At 32.8% G+C, this 19,276-nt stretch overlaps 2 protein-coding genes across 2 annotated transcripts in view; both read right to left on the reverse strand.

The window, feature by feature from the left end:
* The window catches only part of LOC143540527 (uncharacterized), an 81,355-nt gene that overhangs the window by 13,140 nt on the left and 48,939 nt on the right, over positions 1 to 19,276 (reverse strand). The gene's annotated exons all lie outside the window — the stretch shown is intronic.
* Positions 6,051 to 9,151, reverse strand: LOC143540519 (uncharacterized). The gene is made up of 3 exons (XM_077033554.1): positions 9,116 to 9,151; positions 7,328 to 8,039; positions 6,051 to 7,174 (listed from the first exon to the last, which is right to left on the reverse strand). Exons 1-3 carry the CDS (start codon positions 9,149 to 9,151, stop codon positions 6,051 to 6,053), a joined length of 1,872 nt encoding a protein of 623 aa, XP_076889669.1.

Below are 19,276 nucleotides of genomic sequence, written 5' to 3' on the forward strand. Positions count from 1 at the left end.
ATAAAATAAATAAATAAACAGAATCGACATAGAATGTGAGGACATAGAATGTCTTTCACATTCTATAAATCTAATTTTATAAGGAAGATTCTTATAATATAGTGAGTAGTTTAAGGTGTTTTTGAGTAGACGAGAGAGATAATGTAGCGATTTTTATGTATATTTGAAAAACAATGTTCATCCTTTACAATTTTTTAATATTTTTGAAAATGGTAGTGAGCGAATAAAGAGAAAAATGTAATGATGAATGTATATAAAAAGTTATTAAATTGAAATGAAGAAAGAGAGAAGATAATAATTTTAGTGTAATTTTGGATTTAAAGATAGAAAATTAGATGTGAGTGCTCTAATAATAATGAACGATGGTTTTTACTTATATTAATGTAGTAAAAAACAAAGATATCATGCTCATGATACTTAGCCTAAATGGTTTTTTTATACAATGTTACTTCTCTATATATTTTTGTTGTAAATTCAGACATTAACAAAAGCTTATATTAACAATCCTACCGACAGGATATCGAAGAAAAACCGAAGATGATTGTCCATGATATAATGACAAAGAAGAAGGAATCATTGCAAGTTTTTCCACAAACACTTATCCTTGTCGAGTGTTTATGGCAAGTATCTTTGCACAAGTGAGGAACATGCATCTCGATTTCATCGTTTCCTCTTTGACATATTCATAAACACCTTGGTTAACGCTACAACATCATCCCATCTACTAAATACACCTAAAATTTAGCTCTCAAAATGCAACATCAAGATGCATCAGTGACTTCTTTTTATGGACTCTAGTGTGGTCGTCAAAATGGTCGTAAAAATTATACCTTGAAGGATTATCTTAGAACCTTTAGTGAGATGAAAAACATAACTAATGATGGATGATCTGTAGCGAAGATGATAAATGTCGACTTATAAATTTTTGGGAACATATTAGCTAAACCGATCAACATAGGTGTATTGATGAATGATGATGATTAGAACATATAGAATACATAATTATGTATGATTTGAAACATTGGTTTAGTTGGCATCTATCGAGCGTAACCAAAGGGCCTCTACCCTAGTGGTATCAAGGTGGTACATTGTGGTGTATCTCTCTTTATGCTTGAAGGTTCAAGTCATATAGTGTATAATGACATCGATTTATAAATATAATTAATGACTTTAAAAGTTAACCATTCAAAAATAATGGTTTAAACTAAAATTAAATCTATAGGTTTTGACAAGGACTAAACTAAATGTCACTTGATATATTATTACATTAATAATGATTATATGTTATATACATGTCTGTAAGTACTTTGATTAATCATTTTAAGTCACAGCTCATGTATGATCAAGACATCAAAACATAAGATGAAGAAATGGATCAAGATTACTGTGACGACATGCGGTGAATCAATAGACATTAAACTTATAACACAACATAATATAATAAATATTTACAAAGTAAAAGATTTTATAACTTAGAAATCATATTATAAGTATACCTTAAGTACGTAAAAGGCTAGAATATTAAATTAAAATTAAATCTAGAAGATTTGAAATGGATAAAAAATGTTATACATGGACAAGGTGTGAACCAAGATAGGTTAAACTTATAACACAACATAGCACAATAAGTATTTACAAAGTAAAATATTTTTATAATTTTAAAATTCATATTATATAAATAACGTAAGTATTGAAAAGGCTAGAAGATTAAATCAAACAAGGGAGGCTTTGAGGGTGCGCAATGTGGACGTCCGATCGCGGGGCACACTTTTTTCTTGGACATAAAGTTTCTTAAAATATCCTGATACCTTGTAAAAATTTTAGAACACACGAACTCTTATAAGTCCACTATTTTTATAATACTCAAACATTTTATAGGCTATTTGCTAACTTATCCAAAGATTTATAGGCTTGTTAAGATAATGTGAGACCCATTTATTTTTGTTAGTCAATATTAGCCTATTTGATATTTCGTAAACTCATTCTAATATCATGATTTTGCTAATTGTTATGTTTATTTTCTATAACTTTAATTGTCGTTTAGAAAAAAAATAGTTTACATTATTTAGTTTGTTAAAATTTAAAGACATATTTTATTCCGACTCAACGGGGCACATGAATTCTTATAGATGCCATTACTAAAAAAAAATTTGAAATTGTCGTGAAAAAATAATACCATAATAAACAAGTCTTCCATGAAATCTTTAATAGAAGACCAAAAGTGTCGTGAAATGGAATACAGATTAAAAACAACCAAACAGGAATGGATAGTGACGACTGACGAGTGTGTGGTCAAACTAAATAATAAATAACCTTTTTTTTTGTTAATCATTAAATGAAAGTAGCAAGATAAAATTTAGACCAATTTAACATGTGATATGAAATACTTGAAACAAAGTGAAAATAGCGGGCAAAGACATTTCATAATGTTGAAAACATAAATTACAAAGTGTTGTGACTGGACATCCATAGTGGATGGAATCAACCGGGAGTATTGACTACTAGCAATTCAGCCGCTCACGTGAGTATGTGACATGTGTTTTGAGCCTACAAAGGGATGTCTTATACAACCTTTCAAACCACCCCATTTACTCTAACAAATACACACATATTCAAAGCATATATCTGTTGATCCTAACATCTTTCAAACATCAATTGAAGAATATATCAAAATCATAAGAATAGCAACAATAGAGGTTGTACAACATCTTTCATATATATGTTTATATTAATTATGGATGTCGCTAGAGTTATTCTAGTAATTTCTTAGTAGGTTTCTTCATCATTGGTGACTTATTCAGGTAAACACTATCTTAATATAATGTTGTTAGTTGTAGATAGATTATATAGTATCTTGATATAATGTTATGGGGTTTCACTATCTTGACATAGTGAATGTTTGAAGGCTTGCAAAGATACACTATCTTAACATAGCGTGTTGAAGAAAGTGATCACAACCTTTCCGTATTGAAATGGTGTATTGGTGATCCTTGCCGTTAAAGAAAACACTTAGTGGAGTAACTGATCGGTGGCGAAGGACCGGTCAAAAATTATATTAATTTAGTGTTCCTATTTACCTTAAACTAGTTAGAGCAAACAAGTTGTCGAACCATGAAAAGTAGGTGGTCATTGATCTGTGTTACCAGTTTTAAACATTATGAAGTTTTGTGATTTAATTATGAAGTAGCGGTTTAGAGTGTTGAACACACTTGCAACAATTTGGGAATAAGCAAGTACTTTAGCAAATTTGTAAACAATAATTAAAGGCAATAACACCTAAGTTTCAAGCATGTAATCAATCAGTCATATCATGTTATTTAATATAGTTCAACTATCAACTGACGAATATAGTTTAACTGAACAACTTTTATAGACATCAACAATCGTTTACACGTGTACTGGTAGCCAAAGGTTCATTCACAACATGACTCAATCAAGGGCAATTGTATGATTTATTAAATCAAAAGTAATCAACAAACACTATGCAATAAGTATCACTGCAATTGACAAACTAATCGTTCAGATTAAAATAAATCTAAACAGACTTATTGTTCAATAACACTAAACAAGTAAACATCAAGTAGCATATATTATCAGTCAAGAATTACATAAACACGAGAAAATTGAAATCATACAATACTTTGCATTGGTAGAAAATTAAACTTCTTTTTTTGTTTTGCTCCATTTTGAGTGTCAATCATTCAGTGACTTCATCACGTGCTCATACAAGTCCAGTTTAGCATCTTTAATGTTCAATAACCTACACATATAAAACACGCATGATGTATCTAATCGAGGAGATGGCGTAGAGTGAATTAGTTAACATTCACTTGAAACTCTATGATCGGTTTTGTTATTTTCATCTCTTTAACTGTGTAGTTATTGCATATCTTATTCTTAGGCGGTGAAAAAAGTTTAACAAAATAAATTTGCATATTTAATTGCAAAAATTAAGAAAACTTATTCGCAAAGTGAAAAACAGAAAACATACCTATGGACTCGAGTCACCACCAAACCTTGTTTATTTAATATATAAAAACCAAAATGAGCCTTTCTTACAGTTTTAAACGGATGTACAACTTTTACTTTGTATGGTACAATCTTTTCTTGCTCTGCGTTATTTACATGTGTTCACTCGCTTGTCATTTTCTCCGTCTATGTGTGTTGCTTATGTGTAATTAGATGCCCGCGTTACTCGCTTCTTTCTTCTTTGTTCAAGTAAATTAACAAAATAATTGAGCTGACACCTTAAAAATAAAGATTAAGCGAAATGAATGCCTTGTTTTTTTTTCTTCTTAAAGCCCTTAGCGTTATGGTTAAGAGCTTAAGATTAGCCGATCTCAATTCTCAAATATAAATAGGGCTGTAAACGAGCCGAGTCGAGTCGAGCCAGAGTGTGCTCGAGCTCGAGCTCGAACTCGATCTTAATCGAGCTGGCTCGAGCTCGGCTTGTTTTCTTTATCGAGCTGAAAAATCTGGCTCGAGCTCGGCTCGTTTAAAGCTCGAGCCGAGCTCGAGCTCGTCGAGCCGGCTCATTTAATTTTTTATTTTTATTTTTTTTTATTTTATATTTTACAAATTTTGATATATAAAAGAAAAAATTATAATTTTAACCTACATATTATATAAAATTTATAAACTAGAGAATTTTTAACGTTATATGTTTTTTTTAATTATTCTTTTATAAGGTTTTAGATATTTAGTGGCATAATATATGTATAATTTTTATTTATGTATTTCTTGATATGAAATTATTATATATAGATGTTAAAATTTAAGGTTTAATATAACCGAGCAACGAGCCGAGCGAACAAGTCGAGCCAGACCGAGCCACGAGCCGAGATGGCCTTGGCTCGAGCTCAGCTCGTTCAGAAGTCGAGCCGAGCTCATATAGAATCGAGCTTTTCCGAGCCGAGCTTTTCTCGAGCTATTTTCGAGCGAGCCACGACTCACGAGCTTTTTGAACATCCCTAAATATAAAGTGATTGTTTTTTACTTGCTTGTAGATTGATAGTTTTTTATATTTTATTTAAAATGTCTGTCCAAATTTTATTGTTAACTGTTTAAAATTGTTTTGTTTTGTGATCAATAGCAAAATGGCTTAAACATTAGAGTAGAGTAGAATCTAACACATATCAAATTATTATTATGGATTTATTTTATTAATAAAGCTATGATATTGGTATTAATTGCTAATTAACACAATAATTTGAAGCCTTTTTATTTTGTTTTTGCCTTCGTTATCTTTTTATTTATTTTTAGCAGTGCTACTGCTATACTTTTATGGATCGTTCTATATTTCTATTTTCCAAAAAGTTTTTTTTTTGTTTTTGTCTTTTTCTTATTATTATTATTTCATATACATATATTAATATATACAAAAAAAACAAATAAAGATAAATAGAAGATTCGATACAAATTTATTAATTTAATATACGTCTATTATTATTATTATTATTATTTTGTCATGATCATTATTATTTTCAATATTCCCAAACATCTTTGTTATGGTTTTTATTATCATTGCCTATCCCCTTTAACCCAAGCATATACCTAGCTAAATTACCGTGTAAAAACTACTCTCTCGTATCAACTTTTCATCGTGTCTTTTGATGATGAAACTCAAATCACATGCAATCTGACCTGTGAAATAAACTCAAATATAGTGTTAAATACAACACTACTCCAGCATTATTTTCCTAAAATTTCCTATACGTAGTTACTTATGAATTGTAAGGGGACTCGGGGTCGTTCATTTCTCATCACACACCACCATCAATGGTGGTGTGCCACATCACCAACCCCAAATCCATCACATCAGTGGCGGATCTAGGAATTTTTTTTGGGTGGTGCACTACTTTTATATGTTTCAATTTCACCGAGTCGGGTATATAAAATTCCGGGTCAGTTTGAGGTTCGGGTCGGTTCGATGGTTCGGAAAAAGTTCATTACATAATAAAAATACGATAAAATAATAAAAGAGACACCGTCATTAGAAATTAAAAAACACATAATATCAATACAATAGTCTTTATGAATTAAAAAAATGCTTATAGTTGTTCCCTACGAGTCTTCATCTTTTGAAATCGTTGCATTACTTCTTCAACCGAAACTTGTTGGAGGAATTCCCTTTCAATGTAACAAATGCAAGAATCGTTCATGTATTCATCACCCATCCTATTACGCAAATCCGTTTTCACATTCTTCATTGAAGAAAAACATCTTTCAACACTTGCCGTTGCAACCGGCAAAACCAATGATAACTTTATTAAACGATACACTAACGGATAATCAATGTGTAATCTTGTTTTCACCATCATTTTAGCAAGATCACCTAAGCCACTCAAGTTGGCAAACCGCTTATCTTCTTTCACGTTAGTAATGTAGTGGCCAAGTTCATATACAAGCTTATCATTTTCATCAAAATCAAAATCACATGGATACATTTCGGCCAAGTTTATCAAGTTTACTTTACTAAAGGCACTAAAATTACAAGACGGGCTCAAAGAACTCATATTAGTAAGCAATTTAGTGGTTACCTCATTAAAGCGGCTTCCAAGCTCTTGAATTTGCATATCGAGAACCGTGTTGAAATTATTAACCACATAATGATGACGATTGGTGATACCGGTCTTCTTTCTTTTAAATCTCGGGTCAACATACTCGGCTTCCATATCAACCACTTCAATTTCATATTTTTCACAAAAGGATGTGACATCTTCCAAAAGTGAGTCAAAACCTTCAAGTCGATATCTTTTTAGGCCTTCATCAGTTAACTTAACTAGCTTAACTGCATTCAACATATCTTGATCTTTTCTTTGAAGCGCTTGACACAATGTGTTAGTAACACCCAAGATGTATTTCATCAAATGTAAATAAAATACAAAATTAAAAGTTTTTATGAATTCTTGAAGCCCACGTGATTCATTTTGGTAATTTGAAAACTCTCCTGATTTTTCTATATATTCAAGCACGTCAATAACACTAGGATATAAAGTAAGCAAACGGAGAATTGTTTTTTCATGAGAACTCCAACGTGTATCCCCAGCTCTTGCAAGTGACAATTCTTGATTCTTTCCACTTCCGGTTTCAACTTCCGAATTCAATCCCAAACTTTCTCTTTGACTTTCTCTTAACAAATCTATTCTTTTACAAGATCCACCAACAACATTTACTAAATTTGATAATTCTTTATAAAGTCTGTAAATCTCATAATGTTTGGTTGCAAGGCCCACAACAACAAGTTGAAGTTGTTGAGCAAAACAATGAACATAATATGCCGAAGAATTTTCTTTCAAAATTAAAGCTTTCAAACCATTAAACTCACCGGACATGTTGCTTGCACCGTCATATCCTTGGCCTCTTACCCTACCAATACTCAAGTTGTGGCGAGCAAATAGGTCATCAATTGCAGCTTTAAGAGATAACGCGGTTGTTTCCATAACATGAACAAGGCCAATAAATCGCTCATTCACAAATCCTAATTTATCAACATATCTTAAAACCACGGCCATTTGTTCTTTTTTAGAAATATCTCTCGATTCATCAACTAATATGGAAAAGACATCATCATCAAGTTCTTCAAATATCCCCTTTAATACTTCTTCTGCAAAACAATTACAAAGTTCTTTCTGGACTGATGGAGACGTCATTTGATTATTCCCGGGAGCATTACCCAATATAACCTTACCAATTTCTTCACTTAGTTCTCCAAACACTTTTAAGAACTCAATAAAATTTCCCCTGTAAAGAGATTCTTCAGACTCATCATAACCACGAAAAGCTAATGAACCATTCAACAATGCTTTGGTAAGTCTAGCCGAAGCATGTAATCGGATTCTATATTGTTTTTTATGTAGATCTATTCCCTTATCAATGGCCACAGGTATAGACTGAGCTTGGTTAAGTAAGTCTTTCCCCTTTTTACGTGTTTTTTTGTGAAAACTATTGATTTTTCCAACATGATTGCTAAATTTCTCCTGACACCTATTCCAACATCGCAATCCTTCATTTAGAAATGCATCATTTTGTCCACTTTCCTTAAACAAGTAACAATGCAAACAATACACTTTATCCGCTTTGACACTATATTCCAACCAATTTCCAAATTCACTAGTGTACCATTTCTCATTAAAGCGTCTTAATTTACCAATAAAATTTGTTAGAGGACAATCATGCCCGGTTGGTTGACATGGACCTCTAAGTAGATATGCCCGTCTAATTTCATCTTTTTGACTTGGGTGATAAGATGAAATTGGTTGCCTTTCGGAAGGATCCCATGGTAGATCATCCAAATTTATTTTTAATGGTTTACTGCTTGAAGATGATGATCCAAGGTTCGATGGTTCACTTTGATAATATTTCTTCATATTCAAAATACCTACAAATCAACAATTTCAAACTAACAAATTTAAAACTAAGAAACTAACAAAAACTAACAAACTAACAAATTAAAACCAATAATCTAACAAACTAAAACTAAATTTAACAAATAGCTTAACAATTAAGTAGTTAACACTTAACAATTATGAACAATTAACATTTAACAATGAATTATTACATTCAAAGTGGGAGGATTCGAGACTCCGAGTAAGAGTAGGCAGTGGCAGGAGGACGGGGATCAAAGACGGGCTGAGTGGCTGATAGAGTGATAGGGACGGCGTTGCGGTTGGTCAGGGGTTGTGCGGGGCAGCGGGAGTGGCTGAGGGAGGCTGCTGGCGCCGGCGGTGGACGGTGGTCAGTGGCTGAAGTGTAAACTGGTCTGCTGTTGCCTGTTTGCGAAGAGAGGCGCTACTTATGTTTGTTATAAAAAACCCTAACATCAGTTAGGGTAACTTAGTAAGAAACAAAAAAAAAACTATAAAAACGGGAATAGAACCTGCGACCTCCGGGTTACAAAACCCACAAACTACCAGCCGGGCAAGCACTTTATATGTTTTTAAGGTGGTTCCTGTATAATTTATAGGGTAGTTCCTTTATTATTTTCTATATATAAATACACTATAATTTCGAAACTCGGGTGGTTCCGCGGAACCACCCGTTACTACCGTAGATCCGCCCCTGCATCACATGTGATGGATTTTACAAGGGGTGGTGTTCATTTCTCATCACACACCTTCCAACTGCTCCCTCCCATTTCCAAAGGATACATTTCCTCGATAAACACCCATCACTTGCGTGATGGCCGTCACGCAACACTCCCCCTCACGCTTGACAAAAGGACCGGCGGCGGTGTGCTAAGACCCATCACGCGCTTATCACGCGGTGCCCCGTCCCCCCTAAATCATTTTTTTTACAAAAGGCAAAATATAAATTACTTGTAGAGGCGTTTATAAATACTCATGTTCTATTGGTGTAGTGATATGGTGTTTGCCCTTATAAACGTGATGGTGAGTTCAAATTCTTTTAAATGAAGGGTAAAATGAAACTTTAGATGTTAAAAAGGCGTTATTGTTATGAATACACCATAAAGTAGCGACTCTTCACATTCATAACCTCTACTTTTCATTATGTTTGTAATAATGTTATAGCCCTATAAATAGTGGCTCTTGGTATTGTATTAGATACACAACTCAATGAATAAGAACTATCCCCTTTTCCACTTCTCATTTTCTCTCTATTCTATGATTATATGCATTTCCGACAATGTTATTAGATCGTTGTTTCACAACACGTTATCAGCGCGAATCTCTTTTGAATTGGACCATATTACAATAAACTGGATCATATCCTACAAATTTTATATTAATTTATCGAATTTTTATTTGTTAATCTTGTATTACTTATTGGTATTGATATTTGGGATGACTAGTTTAACTTTCTTTTATTGATATCATCCAAAACCCATATATATTCATTAACGTTTTTGTAAAAGTATTTCCAGATATCATACGATAAGTCCTTTTTTTATTGAAAGTTAAGCTTGAAGCGTATAAAATTTTATAATTTTGTTAAATGATGTGTTTTGATAAACAAAAATTGGTTTATGGAACAATTCTAGTTGTAAACCTTTACTCTCATCTAACTGATATTTTAGGATTATTTTGTATTACCCGTATAAAGTGTTAAAACTGACTTCTTACCCCTTCTGGTTCTATGCTATTGATACTTGATAGCACCCACCTCGCTTTTCACTTAAATAAATTATTGGACTCATCAATAAGGGTATGTTTGGTAGATGGTAATGGAATAGATGAGGGAATGGAATGAACATTGTAATGAAATGGACAAAAGAATGAAATAGATCATTACCATTCCATTGTCATGTTTGATTATTATGTAAGAATGAAATGAATAATCAGTTTATTATTATTATTATTAGTAGTAGTAGTAGTAGTAATAATAATAAAATAAATAAATAATTTTAATAATAATATGAGTATACATGTTAACTAATTTTTGGACCCTCGTGCTTTAACGAGATCTTTAAACTGAATAAAAATAATCGTAACAATGTCGAATCACGTATGTGCGTTGTGAAATGTTAACTCGTCAAATTTTTTAAAAAAATAACTAATATTAATAATATAGTAATAGTTCTAATATAATAATAGTTATATTAAAATATACAAAACAATAATGAATAATTATATAATAATAATATAATTAATAACTATGATTGGAAAATAATAACAATAATAATATCATTATAATAATATAATACTAATAATGATTGTTGACTCTTTTGACTTTTTCATTCCTTGAAGGAATGAAAGAAAACACCTAGGATATGTTTGGTATATGGTAATGGAATGGATGGGGGAATGGAATAAATATGGTAATGAAATGGACAAAGGAATGAAATAGATCATTACCATTCCATTGTCATGTTTGGTTATCATGTAAGAATGGAATGATTAATCACTTTATTATTATTATTAATATTATTATTATTATTAATATTTTTTATTAGTAATAATAAAATAAATAAATATATATATATAATTTTAATAATAATATGAATATTCATAATAACTAATTTTTGGACCCTCGTGCTGCAACGGGATCTTTAAACTGAATAAAAATAATCGTAACAATGTTGAATAACGTGTGTGCGTTGTGAAATGTTAACTCGTCAAACTAAAAAAAAAACTAATATTAATAATGTAGTAATAGTTCTAATATAATAATAATTATATTAAAATATAAAAAAAATAATGAATAATTATATAATAATTAATATATATAATATAATTGAAAAATAATAATAATATCATTATAATTATATAACATTCCTTGAAAGAATGAAAAAAAAACACCCATACCTCAAAGAATGAAGATCCTAAAAAAGGAAGGTTTTTCATTCCACACGAAATGATTTATTCAATTCATGCATGGTAACCAAACAAACTTTTTTGTATTTCTTTGGAATAACTCATTACATTCCACCTTCCATTCCTCTATAACAAACACTACCCTATACCCAAAAGAATGAAAATTCTAAAAAAGGAAGGAGTTCCATTCCTTGTGAAATGATCTATTTCATTCATGCATGGTAACCAAACAAGCTTTTTTGCATTACTTTGGAATGATTCATTACATTCCACCTTCCATTCCTCTATAACAAACACTACTTAACAGTTGTGGACCACCATTAAATTTCTTTACACAAAAGAAAAATGAAAAACAAAGAAAACGTGAATTTAAAACAACATGACTTGCTAATTTTCTAAGGATTTCATTGGCAATCCTTTAACTCTGTTTTAATCATTAAAGTATTTACAATTTTATTGTTGAGTGCACCATAATTGTCAGAAGCTCTTACACATGAATATGGTAGTGTATGGTCTGAAACGTTACTTGTCTACCTTATAATATATTTCTTTTACAATTTATTTAGTTCTTATTAATATAACTTAAATTCAAGTAAGTTCTAACATAGTCTGGCCTGAGTGGGGTGGCGAGGCTCCTCCTCCTGTTAGACCGAGGAGTGTGATATATCTTAACTGCGAAAGTTATCGTTCAAAAAAAAAATAACATGTAACTTACGAGAATGAGTTAAATGTTGTTATTTATGATCATTAAAATTAAATCAAATGTATCTTTAATGTTGTTATTTATGATCATTAAAATTAAATCAAATGTATCTTTTATTAATCTTCTAATTGTTTAGCAACATGTTACGTTTAAGAAAAATGGGGCTTTTTTTTAGTTTAAGCATAAATTGAAGTTTAGCAACCAACATCAGTTATTTGATTCATAATTAATATAGTCATTTTAATTGTTATCTGTTCTTAAACATTTAATATGGGTATAACTAGTGGTTTGTTTGTGTTTTGTTGTTGCTTTATAAGATCCCTATTGCAAATGAAGGTTATTGTGAAAACAAATACAACTTACTTTTATATGATGACATTGTTATTTTATACTTGCTATAATACTTGGGGACATTATCATAATAGTGCTTATATTGCAATTTTTTAAAAATTTAGGATTCGTAAAAGAATTAACTATTTGAAATGTTAGTATAACAAAAAGATATGTGATATATGCTATTAAAACTAGAGAAAAAGATATGTGGCATATGCTATTAAAACTTGAGAAAAAAGATATATGATATATGCTATTAAAACTTAAACATCAATGGATTTGTTTGTGCTTCAAATTTAAAGTGATATATATTATACATAATATATAGCTGTGATACATTAAATGATTGGTTATGTGGTGATAAACTAATGCATAAGTTATATATAATTTCTAACAGTGATGAATATATAATTTTTTTAGAAGTCTTTTCGTTTGATGACTTGTTATAACGTCATGCGTTGTATAATTTGACTTTACACGTGTTCCATGTGTTATAACTTTTAAGTTGGCCAACAAAATGAGCAAATTTGTGTTCCATATGTTATAAACACGATTATGACGTAAAGGCACGATACTCGAAAATGTGAGACCACCTAAAGCTCATTATAAATATATGGAAGCCTGTAAAATTTTAGACCGATAAATCTCAATGACTCGATCATATGACTTTTCAATTTATAAATAGCGACGAGAAGTATATTTGTAAGAAAAGGTGGAAAATAACAATTTTCATTTGTCATGCCTCATATTCTCATTAAGTCGCAACATTATCAAATTAGTAAAAGAGGCTTGAAATAACAACTATAAAAGTTGTGTGGTTCTAATCCATTCTCTTAAGTGAATGAGATATGGTGATATAATGATCGATATAAAGGATTGTGATCATGTACATAACTAAGGAAATTGTAATGATGTCACCATGAAAGTTGCATGGTTAATAATTCAATCCTTGAAGTGAATGTGAAGATATAATGATCGGTGTAATATCTATGATCATGGTAATTGAAGAAATTGTTATGATGCTTGATATACATCTCGAATCTCGTGTAAAGTTGTTTTTCCTTAATGTTTTGAGTTCGTTTAAGTTCGAGTTTTGTAATCTTTTATTATTTAAGGTTTTGAGTCAAGTTTTATATATTTATCGTGTTTTAACTCTTTTTGGTGTCTTGCATGTTAAACTTAATTCTTTCTATCTTTTCGTGTGAAGTTTAAGTTCTTTTTGCTCATAATTTGTTACATGATTACTTCACTTACGAGTTTTGATTTATTTCCATGTAGATGACGGTTTGAAAGTCAAGGAAAAGAAGGTCTAGAAGGTTCTAAGCGTTACTTGAGAGTCAAGGAAGAGATCTAACATGAACAAGCAATAAATAACAACAAAATTCCGTAACCCCTACCTAGAGGGCGCCGCGCCGCGCGAAGGCATGCCCAGGAAGGGGCCGCGCGGTGCCTAGGCCTTCTGGTCAGCCAAAAGTTGCAAGCCCAAGCCCGATTTTCGTTATATAAACATCTTTTTGCAAACCTAGCCGAATCGAAGCTCTATTCCAGCCGATTTTGAGAGGACAACTAAGGTTTTGAAGGTGATTTGAAGCTAGGAACCAAGGAGGATCGAGAGAGCTTTCATCCGGGTGTTCAAGGATCAATCGCAAAGGGTTTTATCGCTCTAACTTTCGTTCCTTGTTCATTATTTATTATGTCTTGCCTCTTTGTTTTTAATAGTTGTTTAGGATTATTTTTAATAATGATTCTAGGCTAGACTTCATGTCTACCTAGGTTTGATGAACATGTTTTTCACGCTTGATTCTTGCTTTGGACAATTGTTTGATTATGGTTTCGGTATATTAATAGTAAAGACTTGGTTTTGTTTTCATGATGCGTATAAGTATTTATTATCTTGGTTGATTATTAACTATTGCTTCACATAGATCTTTTATCTTTTGATTGTGTTCTTTAGATTTAGGGTTTATGTTTAATCAATTACTTGGTGTTTTGATTATTATGGTTGAATGGGCCCTTTAGATCATAGAAGCTTGTTGATAGTTGGTTAAGGTTTTGAATGTTTTGCTAAATTCCAATAGCTGTAAGGTGAGGAGTTGTTTATGTGTCTTGGTCAATTGCATGCTAGGATAGATAGTGACAATATTCTTGCTTATTGTGTTGATCCATGTTCATGATGTCATGTTTAATTTATCAAGTTATCTAGGGTTTAGTGTTTCGTAAGATTGCTTGCTTTAGATACTATTAATTAACCCTAATTGATGACTTTGCGGAAATCAATATAACTGATTGCTTAATAATCTAATAATTATCTTTGGGATGTCGTTTGATTTGGTCAAGGGTCCTTTAGGGTTTGTTAGATGAATACGTTTAGAAATCAGTTTCCATAATCATGTTATTTGTCCATTGCTTGATGATTGTTGATGCATGGGATTCTTACCTAGGTAGATTCCTTCTCTTATTGGTTTCGATCTTGTGTTTAATTGCTTGTTTCTCGTTTACTTGTTTATTTAAATTCTTAGTTTAATATTAGTTTGAAATCCCCCTTAAAACATTAATAATAAATAGTCGTGTCGTAAGTCGAGTCTAATTAGTTAATTAACGTAATTTATAAGATATTCCGGACTTACTTAGCTTTAGTACAATTGACCGGTTCACTTGCCGATGTTTTGTTTAGTTGAGTCTTAGGTCTAGTTTTTATTACTTGTTTAATTCAGTTAATATTTAATTGACTGTTTTTAGCACATCAATGCTCAAGTTAATAATGAGATCAACTATGTCAATAATGTGATGATTATATAAGGATCGTTACAAAAGTCATGATCATGGTAAATGAGGAAAATGACTCTCGCGTTGATAATGAGATCGGCCATGTTAATATTATAATCGACCACAAGAAGTGGCACACTAAGGGAGTGGTTATACGAGAATAAAATACGGGAAATGTGTTTTAACATGAATGTTTGAAATGAAGAAATTGTTATGATGCTCATGCTAATAATGAGATCAACTATGTTATTAATGTGATGATTATACAAGGATCAGTCATGATCATGGTAAACGAGGAATTGACTGTCGCATTGATAATGAGATCAACCATGTTAATATTATAATCGACCACAAGAAGTGGCACACTAAGGAATGGTTATACGAGAATAAAATACGGGAAACGTGTTTAACTTGAATGTTTGGAATGATGATACATTACTCTCTTGTATTTATAGTTGTATATTAGACAAACCCGAATGAAACTAAAATATATATGATCATAAGCAGGAAATTTATGGATCGGGATTGTTTAATATATTGGCATGACCTGTTAGACCATTCCGAGTCATTGACGATGCGAATATATTGAAGAACCGGAAAGTTCTTCATGGTAATTAAACATACGATGTTTTATCTCAAGGGGTAGTTAATTATTAACCAACTAAGTTGGATGTAAATCTCTAATATACTATTAAAATAATAAAAGGATATGCATGTTGGGTTTGTGGAGGCTTGGGCTCGGTTTGGGTCCGGTTTACTTGAAGACGGATTAAATGGGTTTATAAAGATGGAAGACATGGGAGGTTTTGGGCCGGCCATATATCTCTTTATTAGGGCTCGTTTATCTTATCTTGTTCCCTAAGCTAGAAACCCTAACTAGTCTCTATATAATGTAATCGTTGTACTTGTAATTCCTCACGAGTGAGACAGTAGCAATAATAAAATACCCTGGTTGCAGCCCGTGGACATAGGCCAGTCTAGACCGAACCACATAAATCTCGCGTGTTCATCTTCGTTTATTATTTCTCTTGCAGATTATATTGTGTTTGTGTGTGTGTTGAAATGCCCGAATCCCTAACAGTGGTATCAAGAGCCGAGGTTACGGTTTCATATGGAATAACGCAATCGCGAGAAAATATAATTGGTCCTTCTAGGGTTTAAGGCCGGTAGCTCCTGGCCGCCTACCAGCCGCACTTGACGGTTTAAACGTTACCCCGTAAGTTACAGCGAATAAAGGATTAGAATTATATAGCAGTTTGCCATATTTTGTTTTTATTGATTCTTTATTGTGAGGTTTGACAATTCCGCCGCCAAGTTATATTTGTTTTTGTTTCTTGTTCACATATTGTGACTTGAATTAAAAATTAATATTTGTTTCATCAAATTCCAAAATCCACCGTCAGAAGAAAATTAATATTGCCAATTGGTTTTCTTTTCCTTTTTGGTATTGCTTTGTCTTGTGACGCAACCGGCAGGAAGACAACAAGAAGTTGTATGTGGCATAGCATTGTTGGTTAGAAAGAAATCAAAGGAACAAGTTTGTGTTTTTAGTTGTTTTGGTGTTCTGATTAAGGTTTGGGTTGGTTCAGATAATTTGTTGGTTGGTTTGAATTTTGGTTTTGGGATTTGATCAACGGTTTTTTTTTTTTGCTTTAACGGGCAGTTTAGCCGGGTGGTTTTGTTGTGGTTGTCGGGGGTAATTTTTTTTATTCAAGTTTCGCTTAGTCATTGTCATGGCAGAAGACAGAAAGGTTATGATACAGAAGTTTGATGGGCAAAAGTTTGGTTGGTGGAAGATGCAGGTTGAAGCGCTACTTTGTCAAAAAGACTTGGATGTAGTGCTAGAAGATGAAAAGCTAGAAAAGATGTCAGAAGCAGATTGGAAGAAGTTAGACAAAAAGGCTCGGGCATGTATTACTTTGTCGTTGTCGGAAGATGTGGCATTTAACATCATGAAGGAAACCACAGCGCGTGGTATGATGGATGCATTATCCAACATGCATGAGAAGCCCTCTCCAGCAAATAAGGTCTATCTTATCCGAGAGCTAGTAACTACAAGAATGAAAGAGGATGGGTCTATTGCAACGCATATTAATAATATTAATTCGATCATGTCCCGCTTAGTGTCAGTCGACATTAAGTTTGATGATGAAGTTCAAGGTCTTTTGTTATTATCCTCTTTGCCCGACAGTTGGTCGCAAACAGTGACTGCGGTTTGTAGTTCGTCTACAAAAATTACTTTTGATGGGATTCGGGATTTGATTCTTGGAGAAGATTCAAGACGCAGAAGTTCAGGTGAATCAGCGGGTAATATATTAGTCACAGAAGGCAGAGGTAGGGGAAAACAACGAGGACGTGGGATCAGGAAGAGGAGTCAGTCTAGGAATCGTAAAGATATTGAATGATGGGGTGGTAAAGAGAATGGACACTTCATGAATCAGTGTCCAAATGATAAGAACGAAAAGAAAGAAGTCAACACTGCAAAAGAATGCTCAGAGGATGAGTTTTTAGTTCTTAGTGTTGAGGATAATGTTGATTCTTGGGTCATGGATTCTGGTGCTTCATTTCATGCTACCCACAGCAGTGAAGCATTGCAGAATCTGAAGGAAGGTGATTTTGGTAAGGTTAAACCGGCTAACAATGATGTTCTTGATGTTACGGGCATGGCTGACATGAATTTAGTTACTTCAACCGGTTCATGGACCTTGAAGGATGTTAGAGTGATTCCAAGCTTAAAGAAAAAGTTGATTTCTGTCGAGCAGTTGGATGAACAGGGACATAAGGTTAAATTTGGGAACGGGAAATGGAAAGTTGTAAAGGGAAATCTTGTAATTGATCGAGGAAGAAAGAGAGGTTCATTGTATATGGTTAGTTTATCGTCTGAGGGAGTGACCGACCCAGTTCAGAAAAAGACCAAAGTCTGGTTCACAGAGTCTAGTGGGCAGAAGAAGGTTTGTTTTGCAGGAGATAAATCCAGAGCCACAGGTCAGATTCAGGTTGAACGTGCTATAAGAGGTTCAGAAAAACCAGTCAGAGGTTTTCACGACAGTTGGAGCACTGGCAGTCAGTCAGTCAAAGCTTTAGCGGGTTAAGAAAACCAGTATTTCAGCGGTTAAAGTCTCTCCAGAAGATTACCTGCTTAATATGGAGAGTGTTGTTTGTTCTCAATGTATTCCAGGATTCGACAATTCGTGTAAGTGGGAGCCGGTAGGGACAGAGAATGAGTCAGTGGCAGTTCTAGCTATGACTAATGTGTTAGAGCTCGGGGGAGCTTCAACGGATGTTCAGGTTAACTGATGAGAAGGCATATGCAACCAGGAAGACGGGGAAGATTACAAGAGGTACAAGCAATCATCGGTAGGCAGGTTGAAGATTATCAAGCCTCCAAGTGGGAGATTGTTGGGTTTGTGGAAGCTTGGTCTCGGTTTGGGTCCGGTTTACTTGAAGACGGATTAAATGGGTTTATAAAGATGGAAGACATGGGAGGTTTTGGGCCGGCCCTATATCTCTTTATTAGGGCTCGTTTACGTTATCTTGTTTCCTAAGCTAGAAACCCTAACTAGTCTCTATATAATGTAATCGTTGTACTTGTAATTCCACACGAGAGACACAGTAGCAATAATAAAATACCCTGGTTGCAGCCCGTGGACGTAGGTCAGTCTAGACCGAACCACGTAAATCTCGCGTGTTCATCTTCGTTTATTATTTCTCTTGCAAATTATATTGTGTTTGTGTGTGTGTTGAAATACCCGAATCCCTAACAATGCATAACCCGGCATGATACCATTTAGTGTGTTTTAAATCGATGCATCGTCTAAATGGTTATCAAATTCGCAACATGAAGTTTGCGTGATTTGTGACTTAGCTAATAGCAAGCACATTCTTATACACTATTTTGATAAATGCAGTGATCTTAATTCTCATATCACTAATGATTATTGGAATAAGTGTTAACTACATATGATGAATGTTGTTGCAAAATTGTTTTTGTCAAAGACGATGAACAACGTCTCTGATTGATTGCAGATCTAATAAAAATGAGAATAAAAGTTCATATGTGTACGTTGTGTTTTTAAATTTTGATATTAATCCACATCAGACCAGTAAATTATAATACTTCCTCCCCGTTACAACTGGCTTTCGGTCAGAAACCAATTATTTTTCATATGTGACTTTTGGTGTGTGGTATGTATTAAAATTG

The sequence above is a fragment of the Bidens hawaiensis genome, unplaced genomic scaffold (genome assembly GCF_021521415.1).
Source record: "Bidens hawaiensis isolate Kalapana, Puna unplaced genomic scaffold, B.hawaiensis_p1.1 tig00012269_1, whole genome shotgun sequence".
In the NCBI taxonomy this organism is placed as follows: Eukaryota; Viridiplantae; Streptophyta; class Magnoliopsida; order Asterales; family Asteraceae; genus Bidens; species Bidens hawaiensis.

Excerpts from the sequence above, each read along its gene's own strand:
- LOC143540519 (XM_077033554.1), bottom strand. The coding sequence starts at position 9,151 with ATGTATCCTTTGGAAATGGGAGGGAGCAGTTGGAAG. Across the intron at positions 8,040-9,115 it reads TGGGAGGGAGCAGTTGGAAG|GAAAGTGGACAAAATGATGC; the intron begins GTGTGTGATGAG and ends TACTTGTTTAAG. Across the intron at positions 7,175-7,327 it reads CGGTGCAAGCAACATGTCCG|TAAATGTTGTTGGTGGATCT; the intron begins GTGAGTTTAATG and ends TATCAAATTTAG.